Source organism: Drosophila hydei, unplaced genomic scaffold, assembly GCF_003285905.1.
Source record: "Drosophila hydei strain 15085-1641.00,03,60 unplaced genomic scaffold, DhydRS2 tig00000149-arrow-pilon, whole genome shotgun sequence".
Taxonomy (NCBI): Eukaryota; Metazoa; Arthropoda; class Insecta; order Diptera; family Drosophilidae; genus Drosophila; species Drosophila hydei.
In genome coordinates, this window is record NW_022045678.1 from 7,004,322 (window position 1) to 7,027,802 (window position 23,481).

Below are 23,481 nucleotides of genomic sequence, written 5' to 3' on the forward strand. Positions count from 1 at the left end.
TATACTCATAGCTGACTTAAAACGTTTTTAAATAAAAAAATTAATCACTTCAAATGTTAATAATAAAATAATATGTATATAAGTGTAAGTACCATCCGAAAATTTGTCAAATTAAATTACATATTAAAATACATTTAAACATATATACAAAATCATACAAAAATCGGTAATGTGCGTTAAAATTGTGTAATAAGTTATATTGGATCCTTTCAATTAAAATTTCGTTAAATTTAAAAATGCAATCTATTAATATATTTTAATTTTATATTTCAAAACAAGTAATTGCCTGTTATTTGAACATGTCATAATTATCAATATTTGACATGGGAACAAATCATTTATAGACAGGCAGATAGTCTGGCTGTTGAAGCGAGAGAACAACGTAACAACGGATTTTGATAATGTTCAAAAATATCCATATATAAAATTTAAAGTTAAAAGAATTTAAAAATATAATTTAAATTCTTTAAGGTCACCTATTAAATAATGCTATGATTGTAATTATTCTAATCAGGATATAATGGTTTTGTAAAAATGTATGTAACGGGCAGCAGGAGGCGTGGCAGAGCCCATAAAATATATATATTCTTGATCAGGACGATAAGTCGAGTCGATTGAGCCATATTCGACTTTCTATCCGGCTGTCCGTATGTGTGACGCGTCGATCTCAAAAAAATTTTTATTTAGTTGACTGTATATTTTTAATAGTTATTTAAATGTCCCCAAAGTCTTTAAGTTCAGTTGAAAATAGAGCCAATATGGGAAAGAGTTGGCATTTTTATTATGCTGATAATTACTTTAATCGAAAATGTAGATCATACTGAAACTTTAATTCAAATCACTAGATAAAAGAGTATATTAGTCCGTCTGTCTATATTATGGTAATTGAAGCTAGACACCTCAAGTTCTTGCATATACTTGTTATTACCATCGTCTAGTAAAGTGCTAAGATTTCCCCATAATAAAAAGAGATGAAACTGAACCGCAGAAGAAACAACATTATTAAAAAACATAAACATAGTCGTCCGTAATCGATCAAAATCGTTATCAAGCTTTAGAAATTATTTCTCGTATGTGTTTGGATAAGAGTTTGCATATTTGGCATTTAGTTTTGTTTTTTTTTTTAATTTTTGGATACCGGCTCTAAATTTCACATATTTTAAGTTTAGGCTTCTGTTTCATTTACCAAATTTCAATGAAATTATCAGTATATTATACATATTTTCTATTGAAGTACTTGTCAGCTTAGTAAAAATGCAAGCTGAACTTAAGCTTAAAGAACTCGGGGACATTCGAAAATCGACAATATATCCATGCCGCAATGTCGTCAGAAAGTCTACTAAAAAGGTGCTTAGCCTACAATGACGCATTTCCTAAGACTGTCTTCCTTTAATAAGAATTGTCGACCCACGATTCGACCCTCGATTCGCCTCGCAACTAGGCTGAGTTCTATTGATCTGAGCTCTATTGTGCTCAACCATCACTATTGTTCTCTGTCCAGTTTTATCTTTGATATCCCTATTTAGAATATCTTAATGTTTTTGTTTGAAACTGTACAACCAGGTCGTTTTGAATAAACGCTAGAGTTAGTAGCTCGCAATGAATTTTGTTTAGAGCTCCTAAATTCACTACGTCTTATTGCGTTTTTAATCGAGTGCTTCGATCAGAAACTCATAAGACATGTTTTGTTCTGAAATGGCAAATATATCCGTACAGAAGCGGAATCAGCTTCATTAATAATATTTTTTCATGAAAGCAATTAACTTTTCCCTTTTTACTATTATCGATTAAAACCATAATCGAAATTCAGTTATTAAAATTTATTTCGTACGGCTTAAGAGCTATATTTTGTACAATTTTGATTGTTGTTACTTTTTGGATACCGACTCCAAATTTCCCCAAAATTTTAGAATTCAAGTTCAGTTGGAAACAGGACCAATAAGTGAAGGAGTTTGCATTTCTACTAATCCAACAGAATATGTAGATAATATGCTGAAAATTTCATTAAAAACAAAACGTTTGGTCAATTTGCATTTTTCCTATACATGTGCACACATAAATTCAAGTGCGTGTATTGCTACTTAAGTTCAAATTTGCAGTTAATTACACAAGCAGTGCGGTGGCGGTGTTGGTAAAGACGGTGGTCAATACCGACAAGTTTTAAGTTCGAGACCAAGCGGCGAAAGGATACTGTGTTGCCTATTTAATATTTTAATTATGCAGTGGCCGTGTTGGTAGAGTTGATGCACGTTGCGTAGGCAACGTTGGTTCGAATCTCGATGTCGTAATATAGGTTTTTGTGTTTTTTTTAATACTCGATACAAACTAAGGAAAATATTAAAAAACACTGATAGGACTGGAATCGGGGTAACTCTTAGTCGGGCAGCGCGACTATAGCTTTCTTACAGTATTTAATATGTAAATAAGAAGCGATTAAAGTATTTCACTTACAAGAAATTCAATTTTTTTTTTTAACCTGTTTTATTTTCGGTTATGCGGGTGCGACGAAGGCGTTGTGAGCACGGTGCAAGAGCAGCTTGAGCCAAGTTGTTGTTGATTGAGTCATTTTGTAATTTGTACCGTTGGATATTAATTAACTCACGTTAGCTTTACGTGATGTAATTTTGTATATCTTGAATACCGGTCTTTCAAAGGATTCCAAAATGCCGCGGTGCAGCGGGCGTTTTTTGGCCATCTATATAGAATATTTATAATGAACCCCTAATAAAGGCCTTAGCACCAAATTTTAATGTTCTAGTTTTCCACACTTGAAAAGTCAATCTACAACGGAAATATTATCGTAAATTGAAACATTATATCTTGGCAATATACCATTTTGACTTTTATAGATTTAATCCTGACTACTCTTACTTTTTCCTGATTTTTATACCCGCTCTACTTTTGTTGATTATGTTCATACAGGTGACAAATACGAATACTTCTTTTAACAAATAAAACATTATTTAAAATAAATAAAGATCAATCTAGTCGATACGGCTCGACAAGGAACCCTGCGAAGAGCTATTACTAAAATGATTCTACGCTTCTTCTATGTAATTATGAACAGCACTTTCACACGCAACCGGGACTATAATTAGGCTGCAGATAGATTTGATTGTTGAGTAATAATAGACTTTGTTCATTATCAGAGCACGATAATGACATTTAATAGTATTTTAAAATTTTTTTAACAAATTTGGTGGGATTATGTCCAAAATAGACATAATCTTTGTATTCATCACTGGCACATACCCTTAGACTTTCTTCATCATCAGAGCATGATAATGACATTTAATATGTAAGATAACTCTCTAGTATTTTAAATTAATTTTTTGCAAATTTGGACATAGTCCCAGTCCAAAATTGATATAATTTTTGTATTCATCACATTATTCAAATAACACTTAAAAAAGAGGGCAGAAAATATCAGCTTTTATCGAAAACAAGGAAACAGGATGAGTTCTTGGAAAAAGATGGTAAGCTCGTACAGCGTATAGTATAAGCGAATGTATATTCGAGTGTTAATGTCTCTAGCTTTTATTATTTACGAGATCACTGCGCTGATACAGAAAGGGAGGCACTAAGGGGAACAGACGGATATGGCTAGATCGACTCTACACGTCATCCTGATCAAGAATACATATACTGCCACGACTTCTCCTCCCGTTACATATATTTTCACAAAAACAACCCATTTTCAATATAAAAATTTTGGGTGTAAAAAGTAAGCCAGTTATACAATGTTATCTGTCTTTAAATATTTATATAGAAAATCAAAAAAGTTAACGAACATTGAGCGGCTCATGTGTGAGTTCGTGTGTACTGCAATTTTAAAAGAGCACAGAGTGACTGACTGACTGTTTACTGAAATAAACAGGTATGCTGCAATTTTTATTAAATTATTATTTAAAGGTTATTTACAAACAAGTTTATAAACTCTGTTATACCATTGATAACTAAATTCATTTCATTTAAACAATATGTATTGAAACGTATTTCGAAATATCTTCAAATGTCAGTCATGCAATGATTTTGGTGGTATTGAACAGGATATTTCTTAGATTATATGATACATATGTCTGCATCAATAATAACTGAATAACAACTTTGAGTGGTATACACAGGCTACTAATAAGCAACTCATAAAGCTCTAGTCGAAGTACCCGACTTGAAGATATCCAAAGCCCAAGCACAATCACCCCGTCAGGCATCGAACCTTTTCGACCACTCGAAATTACCAAACGCAAAGAGTATATCTAAACCAAAGTAGATACAGACATTTAATAAGATTCTATGGCAGTTGCGAATATATTAATAGAATTCGATCTACAATACACGTATTTCAATGTATGCTTGCACATGGTGCTGCTTGCTAAGTGGGATTGGCAATATACCAAACGTTTTGTTTAATAGCTTTTGTGTTACTTAACAGGTTTCAATGACATAAAATCAACATATTCTTTTGAATACTTTTCTGTCTAGTAAAAATTTAAACTCACAATGGATATATTATATATAGAATTTTGCGAAATTTGTATCTAGTATCCAAAATACAACAAAAACCAATATTATACGAAATATTTATAAAATGCAAATCTGGAAATTACGTACGAAGACTTGCGAGATATAATTTAATAACTGACGAATATCTGTTCTGTTTATGATAATACCAGTAATGATTACCTGTTGGTTGGTTAGTATGGCATTGTGTCACTTCCGTACTTTATCAAAGGATGTGAACTTTAATTCAAGCATTATGCAGTTGGTTGCGTTCGACTACCACATATTTTCTTGTCTTATTACATTTTTCCTATCCTTATGTTCCTATCAATGGAAATATGATGATAAATAATTAAAAATACAATAACGATTAGACTATGCATCTGATAGCGGCTTAGCTACGTTTAACCGAGCACGGAGTTGATTTTTATACCCTGATCCCATTGAAAATGGGAAATCAGGGTATAATGGTTTTGTGCAAATGTATGTAACAGGCAGAAGGAGGCGTGACAGACCCCATAAAGTATATATATTCTTGATCAGGACGACAAGCCGAGTCGATTGAGCCGTCCGTCCGTCTGTCTGTCTGTCCGTCTGTCCGTCCGTATGTGTGAACGCGTGGATCTCAGCATCTACAAGAGCTAGAGACTTGAAATTTCTTTTGTAGGTCCGTGTATAGCACGCGCATATCGAGTTTGTTTCAAATATTCGATAGCTATTCGCATTTAGTTGTTATTGTATACAAACATGATTGAAATGCACTTAATAAATTATATCTCGGACGTCTTAAAGCTAGAGCCTCAAAATTTTGTATTTAGTTTTATGTATATTTTATGCAATTTTGATTTTTGTTGGATTTTGGATACTGGCTCCAAATATCCCCAAATTCTTAAAATTTAAGTTTAGTTGGAACTAGGGCCATTATCTGAAGGCGTTTGCATCTCAACTAAGCCAATAGGATATGTAGATCATATGCTGAAAATTTCATTAAAATCCATTTAGTAAAACAGAAGTTATTAAACAAAACGTTTGGCCAATTTGCAAAAGCACATGTCAGCAGCGCCACGCGCACTCATTTTTCCTATGCGTGTGCACACATACATTCAAATGGGTGTATTCTTTTCTATTCCAAGAATTGAAATTGCGATTGAATTGTGCTGAATTATTAGCTTCTACTTAACAACAGTGCGGTGGCTGCGTTGGTAGAGGCGGCGCTCGTTTGCAGCTAGGTCCGAGGTTCGAAACCGGTGGGGATGAAAAATTTTTTATTGTTTTATTTTTTTTAATTATGAAGTGGCGGTGTTGGTAGAGTTGGTGCACGTTGCGCAAATAATCCGGGTTCGAAACCTGGTCTCGCAATGTCGTTTTTTATTTGTTTCCTTTATTTTTTTTTGAATACTCGATACAAACTACGGAAAATATTAAAAAACTCAGAGGACTGGGATCAGGGTATCTCCTAGTCGGGCACCCCGACTAGAGCTTTCTTACTTGTTCAATCTTAATATTATCTAATTTCGAAAATTAACAATTGTATTCTATTAATTTCTAACACTTAAACAGATAATTAAATATTTAATACACATTAATAACAGTATATTATCTTACCTCTTTTAAAAGGACAACATTGTAAAAACGATTATAACTGTTGACAGACAAAAATGATTGTGGATTTTATTGCTGGCCTACTTGGAGGTAAAATTTATTTTCCTAACTAAAATTTACCTACAATTTTTTTCCAGTTTATATATTAATGCCGTGTTTATACCTTGAACCCATTTAGAATGGGAATTCTTGGTATTTGTAACAGTCAGAAGGAGGCTTGGCAAACCAAATAAAGCATATATATTATTGATCAGTATGGCGAGGTGAGTCGATCTACCCAAGTCCGTCTGTCTATCTGATCATGTGAACGCTGCGATCTCGTAAACCACAAAAGCTGTAGACTTCGAATTTGAGATTCATACTCGTGTATACCATACGCAGTTCGAGTGTTTAATTTTTCCAATAAGTCATCTCATTTAATCTCCGATACAAATCAATAATTTAGCTTCGCTTTTTAGGCGTAGTTTGAATAGCATAAACGCTGGATAATTCAGATGTATCGTGCAGCTTTCTGTTATGAGTAGAAAGATTTCCAGTATTTTACATTTTCGGTACCTGTAGCACTTCCCCACAAATTTCCAAAAATTGTGTTTGGCATAAATAATCATCTGGATGCCAAATTTTTAGCTATAAAGAGAGTCCATTCCGAAGAAAAGGTATTCAACAATTTTCATAGTAAAACCCATACCCAGTTGCTACTTAAGCTGCGTATTATTAATGTTTGTGTATGTTCTTAGGTTCAGGTTATATCGTAGTCAAGCCGTCTCGACTAGAGCACTCTTGTTATGCATAAGGCATAGTATAAATATAATTAATTGACTCATCGAATCTGGTGCAGTGTTCGGACTCAGCTTCTTCGAACATTATTTTTTCAGAGTATCTCCTCAATGTCAGAATTTGTTTTGTGATTTCGTTATAAATACTTCTGATTTTTAAATAATTTATTGACCCGAAATATTAAAAAAGTTCAAAAAGGCAAGCGACTATTGCGATTAATCACTATTCATTCATTACTGACAGCACGTCTGGGATCTAAATTATTCAACAGCAAATTTTCTAAAATGTAGACCAAGAGCAGTGTTGCAGTAAGCTGCGTAATTATGCGTACATATTTGTGGTTCATATGTTTTTGCATTTACAATGGATTGAATGTTTTTCACTCCAGACACTCCCTTGTTTTTAGATTTTTTACTTTAGTTTACCAAAGCATTATAGTTCTCATTGAATTAAGTAACAAAATATTTTTCTTAGGTGCCGCGGGGGTACTTGTTGGACATCCATTCGATACAGTAAAAGTTCACTTGCAAACTGATGATCCAAAGAATCCAAAATATAAAGGAACACTTCATTGTATGAAAACAATTTTACTGGTAGATAATGTTCGTGGCTTATACCGTGGAATTTCCAGTCCAATGATGGGTATCGGTCTTGTTAACGCGATAGTATTTGGAGTGTATGGCAATGTACAAAAGTTGTCTGAAAACCCAAATTCCTTGATGACCCACTTCAACGCTGGAGTAATAGCTGGTATAGCGCAGAGTTTTATATGTGCTCCAATGGAGTTGGCGAAAACCCGACTTCAGCTGTCTAATCATATTGATGGCCAGCACAAATTTAAGGGACCTATTGACTGCCTGTTATATATACAAAGAACTGAAGGTATCCGGGGAACATTTAAAGGACTTTTGGCGACTGTACTAAGAGATATTCCAGGTAAAATATGAAAATGGTTTATAATTAAAAGGTTAACATCAGCGATATTTTTGTAGGCTTTTCCAGTTACTTTGTTTCATATGAATTTTTAATGCAATTACAAGAGAAGCCGAGTGTGCCGTATGTGCTAATGGCAGGAGGCTGTGCAGGAATGTCATCCTGGTTAGCCTGTTATCCTATTGATGTTGTCAAAACACATATGCAATCAGATGCCCTTGGAAATCAAGCTAAATATAATGGGTTCATGGACTGTGCAATAAAAAATTATAAAAAAGAGGGAATCCCGTTTTTTTACCGCGGGCTAAATTCAACACTAATACGAGCGTTTCCCATGAACGCTGCATGCTTTTTTGTAGTTGCATGGGTATTAGAATTCTGTAAAAAAAATGGAATCGATATGATCGAAAGCCCGAACCAAAATCTTAATGTTGTTAACTTAGACAACTGGAGTCATGCTTACATTCAAAACGATTTTGGCAAAGATGACGAACTCGTGCGAAAAATAATTTCTGAGAGTGAATTAGAGCCCCGCGAATCATCACATGAGTCGTTAAATGGCAGTTTTTTAGATAACTACCATATTGATAAAATGTATGATAGTAAAATACAAAACTCGCAATTGAATATGAATAATACTTCAAATCAATCATAGTTAGAATTATATGCAATTTTATGAATAAATCGAATCAATTAAAAATCATTTTCATCGTCATTTAACAACCTCAATAATTACATTCCAAATGTGCAAATGTGCAGTCATACGCCAAGTACTAAATATATTTAAATAATTTTAAGATGTATAAGTCAGCTGAATGTGTTAAATCTAACCCGGCTGATAGATGTTTTTATTCAAGAAATTAAAAAAAAAAGTATGTAAATGACAACTAATATTAATTATATAAATAATATAATAAATATATAAATTTAAATATATATGAATGCTAAATATAATAAATGCATTTATGAAATACAAATTGGAATAGTCTTATTATTATACCCTAAACCCATTGAAAAACGAAACGAAAATGTATGTAAAAAGCCGAAGGAAGCGTGACAGAATCCAGTGAGTGTATAAATTCATCAGGTCGACGAGTTGAGTATCGGTGTTAATGTCCACCTGTCCGTGTGAACGCAGCGATCTCATAAACGATAGCTACAGACCTCGTAAGCACGTATGCATCACCGCATCGCAGAATTCAAGTAATCTAATACTCAAGCCGTGTTGACAAGAGCATGTGAGAGCCTCGGCTAGAACACACTAGGCGAAATATAGAATACTGAGTTTTACAATTGTCACATTTGTGTTAAAAGAGATAGCGGTCAGTCGTTTGGTTTTTATATCCTGATCCCATTGAAAATGGAAAATCAAGGTTTTTTTAAAATGTATGTAACAGGTAGAAGGAGACGTCGCAGACCCCATAAAGTATATACATTCTTAATCAGGACGACAAACCAAGTCGATTGAGCCCTGTCTGCTTGACCGTCTGTCCATCTATGTGAACGCATCGAAACTTTGACTGGAAATTTTTTAGTAAATCCGTGTATATCACGCGCATATCCAGTTTGTTTCAAATAGTTGATAAAACATGATCGAAATGCAGTTATTAAATTATACCTCGCACCGTTTAAGAGCTAGAGCCTCCAGAATTTGTATTAAGTTGTATGTATATCTTATCAAATTTTATTTTTTGTTACATTTTGGATATTGGCTCCAAATTACCCTAAATTCTTTTAATTTTAATTCAGTTGGAAATAAGTCCAACATGTGAAGGAGTCTGCCTTTTTACTAATCTAACATTTACTTTTGTAGAATATGTAGATCATATGCTAAGAATTTCATTAAAATGCAATAAGTAAAACAAAAGTTATTAAACAAACCCTTTGGAACTCTTTTCACAAGCAGTTCAGTTGCGGCGTTGCTAGTGACGGCGCTCGTTGCTTTTTGTGTAATTATGAAATGCGATGTTGGAATTTTTATTTATTTTTGTTTATTTTAAATACTCGGTAAGAACTACGGTATATGGTATACTTCTTTCAGTCTCACAATACATCGGCGTGATCACATTAGGACGGCTCTTATAATTAATGCATATAGAAACTAATTATCGCTTTTCGCTCTAAGAATTGTTTTAGTTGTCAGCGTACAGTGATTAGTACAAATTACTATCCATACACCACATTGTTAGAACATCTAGTATAAGCTCTTTCAACGTATTAGATTTGGTCACTGACTCTCATATATTTTTAAAAGTCAGTGAGTTGGAAAAAGTGCTGTCATGGCATGAATACCATTTTAAAGAAACCAAGTCCTATTGTTGGTATAACTGCAAAAGATGTTTAAAGGTAAATATATCGTCTCATAATAATTCAAGTTGTCTATTCCATATATATTATATATTTCCAACTATGATAATTAAATTCTATTAATACAAATGCGAATATACACACGCACATAAATTCCATAATTATCTACATTTTCGAAAGTAATGTATTTAAATAGTTAGTAAAACCAAACACTGTAATATAACCACTTAAAAATGTTCATTATGACACTCATTTTTTATATACTGTTTCTTTTCAGTAATTCAACATATTCGATATCTTGATTTTTTTCCATAATAATTTTTTTTCTCACATGTGTCAAAACTAGGTTATCGAATACTTTTCCATGTTAGAGACATATTATTATTAATTAATTTATACTTTAATAAAATAAAATTAAAATGTTAAATGAAGCAGACAACTTGGCGGACATCTTTCGTGGTGGACTGCCTTATTTTCTTATCATAACGTTACCTATATTAATAATTTGCTCGCCATGTCTTGCTAGTGAATTTGAAGTTATGGCAATGACAAAATATGATGTCAACGGCGAAAATTTTGGTATATTAAAAATTAAAAAAAATTGTACATATGTATAATTAATAAGTCTATTTCACGTTTCATAGGTTCACGGTCGTCTGTAATATCATTAGAAGCGAAATCTTTATATACTTGGAATACAGGCCGGCATTGTGTTCTAGCAAGGTAAGCACTAAAGGTAAAGTCCAATTTGGTGCTTATACCTAAACAAAAAACTAAATCGAAGCCAACTTCAAATCCGAAGAGTAATGTCAGACTTATAATAGAATTAAAAAGTTAGAAATAAGTAGTGCACTTGTGTTTAGAAGAGTTGGAATTAAAAATTTCAACACATTAGTAATCATCTTTATTTAGCGTCATTGTTATTTAGCGTTTAATTTAAGTATATTTCTGACGTGGCTGATTGGTTTGCAACTTGATACAGTTTATTGCATTTCAAAATACAATAAATGATAGAAGACAACAAACAAATGATAGAGACTTAATAATGTACTTATATCTCTTATCTTATTTATTCGATAACTTGTTCCAATTCCTGTAATGCATACATATATTTTTTATAATTCGGATTGTAATGGATTGTGTTTTATTCTAGTTAGGTATAATGTATGATATAAATATATATATATATATATTTTTAATTAAAACAAAAAATAAACAAAAACTCTAAGTGAATAAGCATTTTGATTATCTTGACGCCAGAGGGCAGCACTTCTGTTCATAGAACCTTCAATTGCAAGCAAATCCCCTACAGCTTTATATGATATAGATCCCCAGAACAAAACGGCTTACTTTCTGGCATGTGTTTCTTTACGATCATCTTTGTATAATCCTACGAAAACTTTTTTGAGATGAGTGGTACTCAAAACTACTAGTATCGGTCTATAGGATGTTGTACCAAACTGGAACAGGCTAGATAATATAGAATTTCGCTAAGGTCAAAAACTTAAGTTTATTTGGTTTGCAGCATCATTTGTATTTTAATTTCTATCTTTTCAGCGTACGTTGGTGATTTGATTTAACTTTTTATATTTTTTAATTTGATAAATGGTTTGACGTGATATGGTTTGAATTATAATCCCTAGCTACATTTATTACCGAAATATCTAATATTTTTTGCACAATTTCTGTTCTTATTAATGTTCTAATTTTTTAACATTAAAGTATATCAAGTGTACAAGTTTATATGAGTATAAGAGGCATGGAATGTTAGGAATAACAACACTACATGGTTTACTCGTCTTTTTAGCTTGTATACCTGAACCTAGTCTAATCCAAAATTGAGGTCTTTATTTATAAAAAAAAAACCATGTCATTCAGCAGTTAAAGGTTATTTATTAAAGTATCATAAAATAATTGAATACATCAAATATATAAGTACAATTCATATATTCTAGGTTACTGGACATTTCTCTAAATGATTTTAATAGAATCCGTCAAAAAGCTGGTGGCCTTATCATTATGTTGCCAGATGATGTTCAGACTTTAAGCAACGAAGTTAAGGATCAGATTTTAATGCTGGAACAGCAAATGCTTACTCAATCCATACCCATTCCTGTTTATTTTGCTTCCTTTACTAAAACCTTGGAACATATTATAAATGATATCACATCAACAACTATCGATAACAATACCCAAGACAAAACTGCACTTGGCCAACTTTTATTATCAGTGAACGCTAATGGTTACCACATCACTGTAGATGGTCAAAATAGTGCGGCAAATAAAAACAGTAAACTAGCATCTATTCAAGGAGAATTTGTGCCAAATCAATATGCTATGCAAAAGGAAAACACCGGTGATGGCAATAACTTACCTCTTATTCTGATCACAGCGAATTTGAAGACATTTGGCATAATTAATGTAAGTAAAATTTTTTTAAAGTAGGTTTTATTTATCTTATTCAGATTTAACAAATTCAAATTAATTTTGTTTTTATTTTATATTTATATCGGCTATATTGATAATCAACAACTAAGATGTCTATTACATTTTTCAGAAATATCCATTAAATGCTGATTCAGCGGTGTTAATGGCACTTATAGAAATATTTAGTAAATTGCATACCACACTTAGCACAACGCCTAAATATCGTTTGGGATTCTTCCTATCTGACTCCGGATTGTTACTAAACTTCCAAGGATCTAAAAAATGGCTTGAAATAGATGATAATTTAGCAATACAGGTAATCAAATTTGAATCAATCGCGTGAATGATAATAAAGTTTTGGTCGCAAACATAAAAATTATCTCCGAAATTGACAAAAAGAATCTTATAGAAAGTTCATATAAATCATATAAATCCAAGTTAAATTTTAAAGTTACACAAATTAAATTCAATAGAAATAATAGTAAGCTATTGCTAAATAGCTAATATTATTGAACGTATGAAAAGGTAGACTTATTTTAAACAAATTAAAAACAAAGATGCTTTGTACTACAATTTTTTGGGCTTAAAATGTTTTGTTAGATTTAGTCAATTATAATTTTTTTGAGCTACCGTATATGGAAAAAATGGATATAATATCCTTTGCGTGGAAAAAAAAAACAAATTAACAACGTGACCCAAATGTATGAAAATTTTTCTAATTAATTATTTTAAATACACTGCAACTTTTACGAATTATTGAGATTTACAACCTGCCTTGGACAAATTATCGCAGCTCGACTGTATTGTTATACTCTGCTCACAACAGGTAGAAGGAGGCATAGCAGACCCCATAAAGTATATATTTTCTTGATCAGGACGACAAGCCAAGACGATTGAGCCCCGTACGTCCATCCTTATGTATGAACGTGGGTCCCATACGGCTTAAGAGCTAAAGATTTTGTATTCAGTTTTATGTATAGTTTCTACAATTTTGTGTTTTGTTATTTTCCAATTTTCCTCTAATTCATTATTTGCAAAAGCACGTGTCCGGCAGCGCCATACTTCCAAATGCGTGCACTATTTTCTATTCGAAGAATCGATATTGTGCTTGAATTGTCAGATGCTACTTAATTTGAGATTTGCAACGTCTTTCACAAGAAGTGCAGTTGCGGTGTTGGTAGCCGAAAAGCTCTGGGTTTATTGCTAGGCGAAAGGGCACGTTGCGTAAGCAATATTGGTTCGTATCTTGGTACCTTAATGTCGGTTTTCATTTTTTTTTTTTTTTTAAATACTGGATACAAATTGAACACATTAAAAAACGCGGATAGAATTCAGGGAATCTAACTTATTTATTTTTATCTACAATGTGTATTTTTTTACTTGATAATATTATAAACATGTGTACATTCTATACACTCAAATTGTTTAGTTTAAAGAACAGAAAACAAAAATTGTGGAAGAAAAGGCTACTTAGGTTCTTAAACATATTGGCTTAAACGTTGTGGGCAGACCTATTAGTAGGGTCATATATTGTAAATTTTGATCCATTTAACACTTTAAATAATGCATATAATTTTTTCTTTGTGTATTTTCAGAATGTTGAGTTTGTATTATGTCTCGACACGATAACTCAAAGCTTAACTTCCAATCAACCAAATGTATTATACATGCATGTATCAAAGCCACCAAAAGAAAAAACTTCAATAAGTAATTACTTTAAGCTTCTTAAATCAATCGCTGGGCGTAACTCAGCAAATCTAACAGTGGAGGGTGTTCATAAAAAAATCAATCTAGCCGATTCTAAATTGTCATGGGAGCACGAGCGATTCTCCATGAAACGATTCCCTGCGTTTACATTATCTTCGGCAAGAAACCCTACAAGTCCACTGCGAACTACAATGTTTAAGGACAAAGAATCCCATATAGTAGAGCAACTAGTTACTTCTGTGAAGAACATTGCAGAATCTCTAGCTTGTTATATGTATAAAATAGATCCGTTGTCTGACATTTTTAAGGGCCATGCTGTAAGTTTACTAGATTATACCTTTATATTTATATATTTGAATTATGTTACTCTCTTAATTACAGGCAATAACTGAAGACAATATTCTTCCATATCTTGGAATAAAAGCAATTTTGCAAAATAACGACATTAAAGACGGTTTTGAGAAGTATCTGAAAAATGTCAAAGTATTTTATGACAAACCCGATGAACGCGAACCTGATTTTATGTTTTATAATGGTATCAATCCAAAGCTCAATATCTATCGAGTGAAACCCGCTATATTTGATCTATTTCTCACTTTTGCCATATCCCTTTATCTGGTTGGTATTTATTTTGCAATTCAGTTTTTCCCAAAACTTTATGGATTAATATCGACAAGTACAAATATTTCTATTCGCTGCTTCATAAAGCCATCGCCGAACGTCTTAAAACGTAAATAATTTACAAACCACTAATGAAGAAGACGATAAGATACGTTGCAGATATTTTTCCGTTTATCAGCCATTGAAGTCATATACTATTTTAAATTAAAAATTTTACTTTAAAAACATTTATGTATATACTTATTTAAAAAGTGGGTAGCATAATAATACATGATTTATCTGGATCTGAAATAAATCTAAGTATGACTGATAGTACGATGTTTTTAATTTTACTACTAAAATTATTTTGAGCATTATGCTACCGAGATTATGTATGTGTGCACTTTAGTTTCCTTATTTACTTTACAAAGTTTATATTGTGACAAGGAACAAGGTAACCTCCTAGCAGTCGATTTTCCTTTGGCTGTCCATTTCTGTTAAAATTTAGAAAATTAAAACTATCGGACAAACATGGCTTTAAGAACAGAACAACAGACATCTTATAAAAATTACAACAAATCAACCCCGCCACGTCGTAACGGGAAAGCTTTTAATAGCCCTGGTTCTACCCAAAATAAGAGCTCCCGTAGAAGCGTCAGACCACAAAGCCGAATTCAATCACCAAACGAACATTCCGACAACAATTTTTATAACGTGATTGTCCAGAATTCTGGGTTCTAGCATAAAAAAAAAATAAGAAAACTGACACCAGGATACGACTTCATGTTTGTAAAAAATAATTTTAAAAAAAAAAGCCGAAAATCGACGGGTTGATCACAGAACACAGTAGTTACTAAGGAGTAGCTTCAATTCAGTCTCATTCACGCATTTCAGGAATGCATGTGTGCATTATACGAAAAATGTGTATGAATGGCGCTTCTTGCCAACCTTTTTGCTTAATAATTTCTGCGTTATTTTGCGGATTTCAATATTCATATTCTAATTCATAAGACGAAATCTAAAAAATTTAATTGTCAAGACAGACAGACACATAGGTCTGAAAGTTCTTGGCTGTTGCTCGGCATCATGATATACACACATACATGCACGCCACGTTTTTTCTGGCTTATACATAGAATTTTCAATGCTTCTTCGCGTAAGTAGTATCAATAAAAAATGTTATTTGGAAAGCAATCTAGGCTTTGCCTGGATTTGGACTCCGAAATCTTCGACCACACGCGTTACTTCTACCAATGCTAACATGCAGAATAGTAAATCCAAAACATATTTACCAGCAGATAATTTAAATGCAAATGCGAATTTTTTAACAGACAAAAAATCACTCATTTTAATGTATGTTTACAATTATATAGGAATAAAATATAAAATTTAGAGACTCTAGCTCATTTTATAATTTAAATACTGCATTTCGATCATCTTTTTGATCGATATCAACACAACGGAACTGTTATCGATCATTTAAAACAAACCTAATATGCGCCTAATATATACCCGTTCATACATAGGGATAGACGGGCAGGGCTCAATCGACTCGGTTTGTCGTGCTAATTTACGTATTTTGTGCTATCTGTGCTTTAACAAATATACTCATTTCAATATTATTATTATTAATAAAGTTAATCTATAACAAAAGTTATTCAACAAAAAAATTACTGTAGTTCCTACTTAACTAGTGTCGACTAGAACACTCTTACCTTAAAAGCCTCCACATGTCACAGAAGACAAAATTTTGAGCGAAAAACTGAAAAAACAATATTAGATATCTGATCAAACCAAAAATAAGTTTATATCCAACCCTTTTTTGACAAGAGGAAACTAAATAACACGGCTAATCCAAAAAAATAATAAAATAAATAATAAATAAAAAAATAATAAAATAAATAATGAAATTTAAATTGTACTGACATCAATAGACAAATTCGCAAAATTGGCGAAATAAAGGACTCTTCAGTAGAAACATTAACACTTACCCAGTAAATTAAAAAAGGCTCCGAAAGACAACACTGACAAACTAAAATGAGAACAGGCGACAGACACATGAAACTATAAGCCACAAGCAACACAATTGAAGTCGGGAGCTACCGCTTATATAATAACCAAACTCTGTTCACCCTAAAATGTATACTTTTTCCGATTTGATATGCTCTCAGTGGGCCTCGCCCCATATAGGCATAGGCATATGCACGTCACTGGAGTGCTGTCCGCTACTATAAATGTATGTATTGTCAATTTATATCATGTTCAGAGCTGTCGACAAACTAATTACTAAAAGCTCGAACTACAAACGCCGACCTAGCATAATCAAGCCGATGCGCCGGGATTACGGATGCGCATGTAAAGGATATAAAGAAAACGGAACGTAAGACCGTAATCTCTTTACAAATATAAATCAAGCTGGCGAACTCTAGCTCTTAAATTACAATTCTAAGCATAGCGTCAGTTGCTTGGCCCAACATCTTTCTCCTATTGAATAACTAGGTTTAATACCTCACACAACTCACCTTACAGCTCACACGCTGCCAGGCACTTCGAAATGAAGACGAAAGGTTGCGAATTAATAATAGCAGCGATGCTACAGACTAGTGTGCGAAGTTCATTAAGGGCAAGAACAGAAATATAACAGTTCAGTAAAAATCTTACCCTGCCGCCTTCACTGGAGCATCTCGCAAGCCACCAAAGTGCCTCCTCCAATTTTTTTTGCTTTTGATACCACATCAAACTTTTGTAAAAGCATCTCGGCCCTCATGGCACTGGCTATTCGCTCAGCGCGTCTTGTGACCAGGCTGCTGAGCCCACGCATATGGACATTAAAACTGTCTGAAAGCTCTTATATATCCATTCTCTATCTTTCTTTTCAACAAGATCTCAACGATTATCGGCTATCATATTGTTGCTCCAATAGGTTTATGGCCTTTGAATAATTATTGTTATTAATTGTCAGCGAGCGAACTGTCCAACGCTGTTTCAGCTAGACAAAACCGTAAGTGTTAAAGCTTTTCCATGTTGCCTTCGGATCATTAATTAATGGTTGTTAAAAACATCTGAATTTTTTGCATGTCCACCGCTAAATGTAAGTAACATAAATGTAACTGATGTAAAAATAGATTGCACACAAGTGTATGTATATACGTATAATTCCCATCAGCTTCATCAACAAATTTTATGAAATATATATATTAACTTCCTTTTATTGTATTACGTTTGAAGAATTTGTTCTAAACGCGAGCACGGACTTTGGCGGACATGCTCACCGCTACTTATATGTGTGTATAGTCTACTTGCAGAGTTGTCGACGCACGAACATCTGTATCGACAATTTGTATCTTAATTATGCTCGGACGGACGGACGGACGAACATAATCTTTTACTCCGTGATAGAGTAATGTAAGAGTGCTCTAGTCGGGACTACTCGCCTAAGAGACACACAGAAGCCTGTGTATGGGTTCTATTCTAGTCATTATATACGTCTTTTATATATACATAACAAACAATATATGCACTAACGCCCTCTATTTATTGAGCAGTTTCAGCAAAGACTTCGCTTGGGCTGTAGATGGGCTTTACTATAGGAATAACTTTAAGCAACGAAGATAAGCGCTATGCGACTTCGCCAATGCAGACCACATCTAAGAAGTGGAAGAGACCTACGTAACGTGTATCAACTCTACCAACACCTCTACTTCATAATGGAAAAAAAGCAATAAAACTTCTCTGTTTGACAATGAACCTAGAACTTCTAAGTAACGATCGCCGCCTCTACCAACACCGCAATAGCGCTGCTTGTGCAAGAAGTTTCAAAGCTCTATTTAAGTTGCAGTTGACAATCCAAGCAGAATTCAATCGCAATTTCGATTCTTCGAATAAAAAATAGTGCACGCATTAGAATATATTGCGCTGCTTGCCACGTGATTTTGCAAATTGGCCAAACGTTTTTTTTAATTAACTTTTGTTTTACTCAATGGATTGTAATTAAGTTTCCAAAATATGATCCATATATATGTTAATGTAATTGTCAGTTTAGTCAAAATGCAAACTCCTTTACATTTCCAACTGAACTGAAATTTAAAGAAATTTAAACATAACAAAAATCAAAATGTACATATTCAGAGTATAATTACTCTTTTTTAAAGCTGTCAAGAAATTGTTTACACATTGCGTTTTGCAATTCTGTTTTAATCTTTTTCCTCTTTTTGCGTCTCTTAATAGATATTTATTTTTGCATTTCTTTTGCTTTTGTTGCTTACTAATCTAAATAAATAAATAAAATGATATGGTCTAATAGATTAAATATAATCACAACTTGAGCAAATCTATTCCATAATTAGCTGAATAGTTTTCTATATCAAGGAAAACAATTTACAATTTTATAAATCGCTCGGAAGATTGACCAATATCCGCAAATATCAGTACGAACACTTGCCAAGTGCCTTCAGGAAGAATAAGACTTAGATGTATCATATGAAACAGGACGCCATGCCATCCTACGGCATATGAACCCTGAACAGTTGCACGAAAGAAACCGCTTCTTTCATTGGTAAATGTAGAAAAGGGCTTTAATTTTGCTGTGAGCATGATTATTCAGCCGGCAGAAAATTGGGAAAATGTCATGTTTTGCAATGATACAAAAGTAATGCTGTACTGTATCAATGATCCATTCTGATAATGGCGGAAGGATTTAACTATCTTGGAAAACAGAATAATGATTTTGAATGTAAGATTTGAAATGCTTTCGGTATGATTTAGGGTTATGATTCAACACGTGTTAAACGCTACGTCATACTGAGGTCATACTGAATATTTAAATTAGCATAATTTATTTTATTTTAAGTTTAAAACGATCAAAGTATTTTGTGTAAACAGTTTTTGTTGCTTATTTGGTTGTATATTTTAGTTTTTTCTTATTTTTATAATTTAACTCAATAAACAGTTTAGCATTAACAAAATTACATTACTTTGAATTAAAGGCCATTAATTTTGCATCTGATGTAAAAAATTTTATTTTTCTCAGCGTTTAAGAGTTTTTTGACAAATTGTATATGTCTAATATTCCAACGATACTCTATCCAGTTTTTCAAATTTTGTACATAGCGCGATCAAGTAGCAATGGTTGTCGTGATGTCCGCTACTGTCCCAGCTGGCAAGGTTCAAATTGATATCATAATGTACAGCAATTCAATGATAATGATTTTTTCATTTTCAATGGGATTAGTGTATAAAAAAGATAAGCTTTATAAATTTTAGTGTAAGTCGTTGAAATAACTATTTTTATGTTGGTATTTTAGTTTTTAATTATAAAATGTTTCGATGACTACATTTTTTATGTCTTAACCACTTGCTGTGAATTGGCCCAAGCCTTAGACTCCATTTGAAACACGATTTTTGCCAATTTGGGGGAATAAGGATGCACAGTAAGCTGGAGTCTTCCAATTTTTATCCAATTATTGATTTTTATCAACAAAAAGGAAATGGTATAAATTATCAAAAAATATAAATTCGGTTTATATTTAGCATACCGTATTATATATTTAAAATTTCAAGTTTCTATCTTTTATGGTTTACAAAATCAATGCGTTCATACGAATAGACAGATATGCCTGTATATATTCTACTCAATTTTCTGAACAAGAATATATATACTTTATGGGTCTACCACGACTTCTTCTGTCAGTTTCAAACATTTCCACAAATTTTTATCTTGAATTTCCAATTTCAATGCAGAGTATAAAAAATTTGAAGTATATACATTTGCGCAATCGTGAGTGTAAGATCTCCGAATATTACAAAGATGAACTATTCAGATGGAAGCCGCGATTGCTGACACTTCATGTGAAATACTTTTTTACCATTTAGCCACAATTTAAGATTTATTTTGTCGTGAAAAATTTGAAGAATGAAACCAAATAAATCAAAGTTGCGAAGCAAACTTGATTGATTGCCTCCTTTTTCAGTTGCAAATCAGCCTTATTAAACGATTCGCGTAGAAAAAGATTTAACCGATATTTAATATTTAGAGTAGAAAACGCAAATGAACCAATTAATTTAAAAAATGTAGGTTAGGTTAATTAAAAATATATATACATTTACTCGGAATATCCCATGTAAAGAATATCAATATCGTAGGATATTAATTTACTACAAAATCAGAATAAAGGCAAAACACATGATACTAAAATTCAAGAAAGTTGATTATGATTTGACGTACAATGGGCTACATCTCAAACACACATTCACCCAAACCAAATTTTTATATATATTATTAACTGTTACTTTGCGCTGAAGATATTTTTATACTTATTCACGAAGTGAACAATATATGTCTTGTGCAATGTCTGTCTGTACATTACCCATTATTGCAGCTAAAGACTCGAAATATGAAACATATACATATATGTATATATATTATATATATATATATATGTATATATATATATTTTCGATTACGAAGTGAACGTGTATTATATATATATGTAGATATATATAGATGTACATTTATTTTAATGATAGCTTAGAACTATTCACTTCATATTTAAAGGATTATGTCTATTTTCGTTTAAATGTAGCACACTTAATATTATTCGCATGTGGGCCAATCAATTTTAAATCCATAAAAATACGGATGATCCAAAATGTCCTTCGCTGAAATCCGATGTACTGGATCATAAATCAACATTCTCTGAATAAGGTCTATACCGTTAGAGTCCAGATTTTTAAGCTGACTTGTCAATTGATTAGTTGACCAGCATGGAAATGTATTTTTGTAATCGGGAAGCGATGTTACACCTGGCCATATATCCTCCGTAGGTGTTTTGAGTATTCTGTAAATTATATGAAAATGTCTTATAATATTACTTGTATATCTAACAAAGAAATACATATATAAATATCAGAAATGTGTTTATACAGAAAAATTCTTTAAATTCTTGATTCCATTTAAGTTCTTAGAAAGCAAGAGGCTGGATGAAATTATATGATCGGTCGTAAATTAAATACTCGGCGTGTGAAACCAGAATTATAAATATTAAAAGATTTATAAGCTTTCTTTTAAAACGATTTAATATTTATGTAAGGTTCGTTAGGCAGAAAATTAAATATATATGTATCGCGATTAAAATTGTGATCAAAACTATTTTTGTAATATTAACACTTAATATATCATATCTTTACCTGAACATTCGGAATAGTTGATCAATCTCTGAATCTCCTTGAAATAGCGGTTTCCGAGTAGCCATTTCTGCAAAAATACATCCGATGGACCAAATGTCAACGGGGCATGAATATCTAGGAGAGCCCAATAATACTTCCGGAGCCCTATACCAGAGCGTAACAATTTCATGGGTATATATGCGTACAGGTATACCGAAAGATCTACCGAGTCCGAAGTCAGCTACTTTAATTATACCATTTTTGTGAATTAGGAGATTTTGTGGCTTTAAATCTCGATGAAGGACCCGGCGTCGATGACAAAACAATATTGCATCTGTTATTTGGTATAAATAGCTTTTAACCAGCTGGCTACCAAGGTGTTTCTCGGGAGAAAGGGAATCCATATATTTTTTTAGGTCCATTGATAAAAATTCAAATATCAGGTATATACGATTTTCTTCCATCAATACGTCTTCCAAGCATACAATATTCCGATGTTTTAGTTCTTTTAACAATGAAATTTCTCTATAACAAGTTAAACTTCTCAGCAAACATTTAAATAATAAATATTAATTTACAGACCTTATTGCCGTAGACGGGACTCCTTCATCATCAGACTCCAACCTAATTTTTTTCATGGCCACAATTTGACCAGTTAAACGGTTCCGGCCCTTATAAACAACACCATAGGTACCTTCACCTATTTTTTCAATTTTTTCAAAGTCTTCCATTTTTATCCCGGTCAGCTTTAGAAAAATGCCGCGAATCTTTTAAGCTAGCCACACGGTTGATAGCGTGATAGTTTTAAAACAGCAATAAGTAATGAAACTTATCGAAAACATCCTCATATTCATCCACATTGAAACATTGAAATAAGACATAATAAAAAAAACGAGAGGAATAGACTATGAAACGGAAGTTCACATTGGCTATATATTCAAGGAATATATAAAACTTTCATTAACGGCACATTAAATAAATTCTTAATAATATTATTTTCTTCTTTTTTAACAACATAGTCATATTATTACCGCATATAAAAATACAAATAGTTGAATGGTTCAACTATGCCTAAAATACATATAGAAGAGTAGTTATTCGTTGTACATTTATCAAAAAGTAAGCTATTAAAATCGTAGAAACTGAATATGCAACACATATATTGGATTCAATAAGAATTGTAATGAATCACTTACGACAGTAAATAATTGTGTTTTGGCAACGGTCCTGCTAATTGAAATCAATTCAGATATAAAATGTATTACAAATTTGCAAAAAATTAACAACAATGCAAAATAGTCCGATTTAATTGGCATTTTTCGTATTCATAATAAGTGAAAAAATCTTTTGCATTACGAACATATTTCTTAAAAGAGAAGAAACACATACTATATTCATATACTATATGAAAAAATTATCTTACGCTTTTCTTATTCCTTTTTATATCTAAGGTTGCATATATCC

General features: G+C 32.4%; 3 protein-coding genes across 3 annotated transcripts; 2 read left to right on the top strand and 1 right to left on the bottom strand.

Moving 5' to 3' along the window:
- Nucleotides 1-3,429: 3,429 nt before the first annotated feature.
- On the top strand, nucleotides 3,430-8,534 carry LOC111594408 (mitochondrial basic amino acids transporter). The gene is made up of 4 exons (XM_023307684.1): nucleotides 3,430-3,877; nucleotides 6,118-6,192; nucleotides 7,354-7,815; nucleotides 7,872-8,534. The coding sequence occupies exons 2-4, from the start codon at nucleotides 6,159-6,161 to the stop codon at nucleotides 8,465-8,467; spliced, it is 1,092 nt and encodes a 363-aa protein (XP_023163452.1). The 5' UTR covers nucleotides 3,430-3,877; nucleotides 6,118-6,158; the 3' UTR covers nucleotides 8,468-8,534.
- Nucleotides 8,535-10,467: 1,933 nt separating this feature from the next.
- On the top strand, nucleotides 10,468-15,110 carry LOC111594395 (nicalin-1). Its single transcript, XM_023307661.1, has 6 exons — nucleotides 10,468-10,698; nucleotides 10,764-10,842; nucleotides 12,075-12,540; nucleotides 12,677-12,862; nucleotides 14,142-14,570; nucleotides 14,635-15,110. The coding sequence occupies exons 1-6, from the start codon at nucleotides 10,539-10,541 to the stop codon at nucleotides 14,989-14,991; spliced, it is 1,677 nt and encodes a 558-aa protein (XP_023163429.1). The 5' UTR covers nucleotides 10,468-10,538; the 3' UTR covers nucleotides 14,992-15,110.
- Nucleotides 15,111-21,395: 6,285 nt separating this feature from the next.
- Nucleotides 21,396-22,830, bottom strand: LOC111594397 (cyclin-dependent kinase 1). Its single transcript, XM_023307664.1, has 3 exons — nucleotides 22,600-22,830; nucleotides 22,039-22,542; nucleotides 21,396-21,689 (listed from the first exon to the last, which is right to left on the bottom strand). Exons 1-3 carry the CDS (start codon nucleotides 22,746-22,748, stop codon nucleotides 21,446-21,448), a joined length of 897 nt encoding a protein of 298 aa, XP_023163432.1. The 5' UTR covers nucleotides 22,749-22,830; the 3' UTR covers nucleotides 21,396-21,445.
- Between the last annotated feature and the right edge of the window lie 651 nt (nucleotides 22,831-23,481).

What these genes read in the sequence shown, in the direction of transcription:
- LOC111594408 (XM_023307684.1), top strand. Translation starts at nt 6,159, where the DNA reads ATGATTGTGGATTTTATTGCTGGCCTACTTGGAG. An exon ending in TATTGCTGGCCTACTTGGAG is followed by an intron (nt 6,193 to 7,353) that starts GTAAAATTTATT and finishes TATTTTTCTTAG; the next exon opens with GTGCCGCGGGGGTACTTGTT. An exon ending in TGTACTAAGAGATATTCCAG is followed by an intron (nt 7,816 to 7,871) that starts GTAAAATATGAA and finishes ATATTTTTGTAG; the next exon opens with GCTTTTCCAGTTACTTTGTT.
- LOC111594395 (XM_023307661.1), top strand. Translation starts at nt 10,539, where the DNA reads ATGTTAAATGAAGCAGACAACTTGGCGGACATCTTTCGTGGTGGACTG. An exon ending in TGTCAACGGCGAAAATTTTG is followed by an intron (nt 10,699 to 10,763) that starts GTATATTAAAAA and finishes CACGTTTCATAG; the next exon opens with GTTCACGGTCGTCTGTAATA. An exon ending in CGGCATTGTGTTCTAGCAAG is followed by an intron (nt 10,843 to 12,074) that starts GTAAGCACTAAA and finishes CATATATTCTAG; the next exon opens with GTTACTGGACATTTCTCTAA.
- LOC111594397 (XM_023307664.1), bottom strand. Translation starts at nt 22,748, where the DNA reads ATGGAAGACTTTGAAAAAATTGAAAAAATAGGTGAAGGTACCTATGGT. An exon ending in GTCCCGTCTACGGCAATAAG is followed by an intron (nt 22,543 to 22,599) that starts GTCTGTAAATTA and finishes AACTTGTTATAG; the next exon opens with AGAAATTTCATTGTTAAAAG. An exon ending in CAACTATTCCGAATGTTCAG is followed by an intron (nt 21,690 to 22,038) that starts GTAAAGATATGA and finishes TATAATTTACAG; the next exon opens with AATACTCAAAACACCTACGG.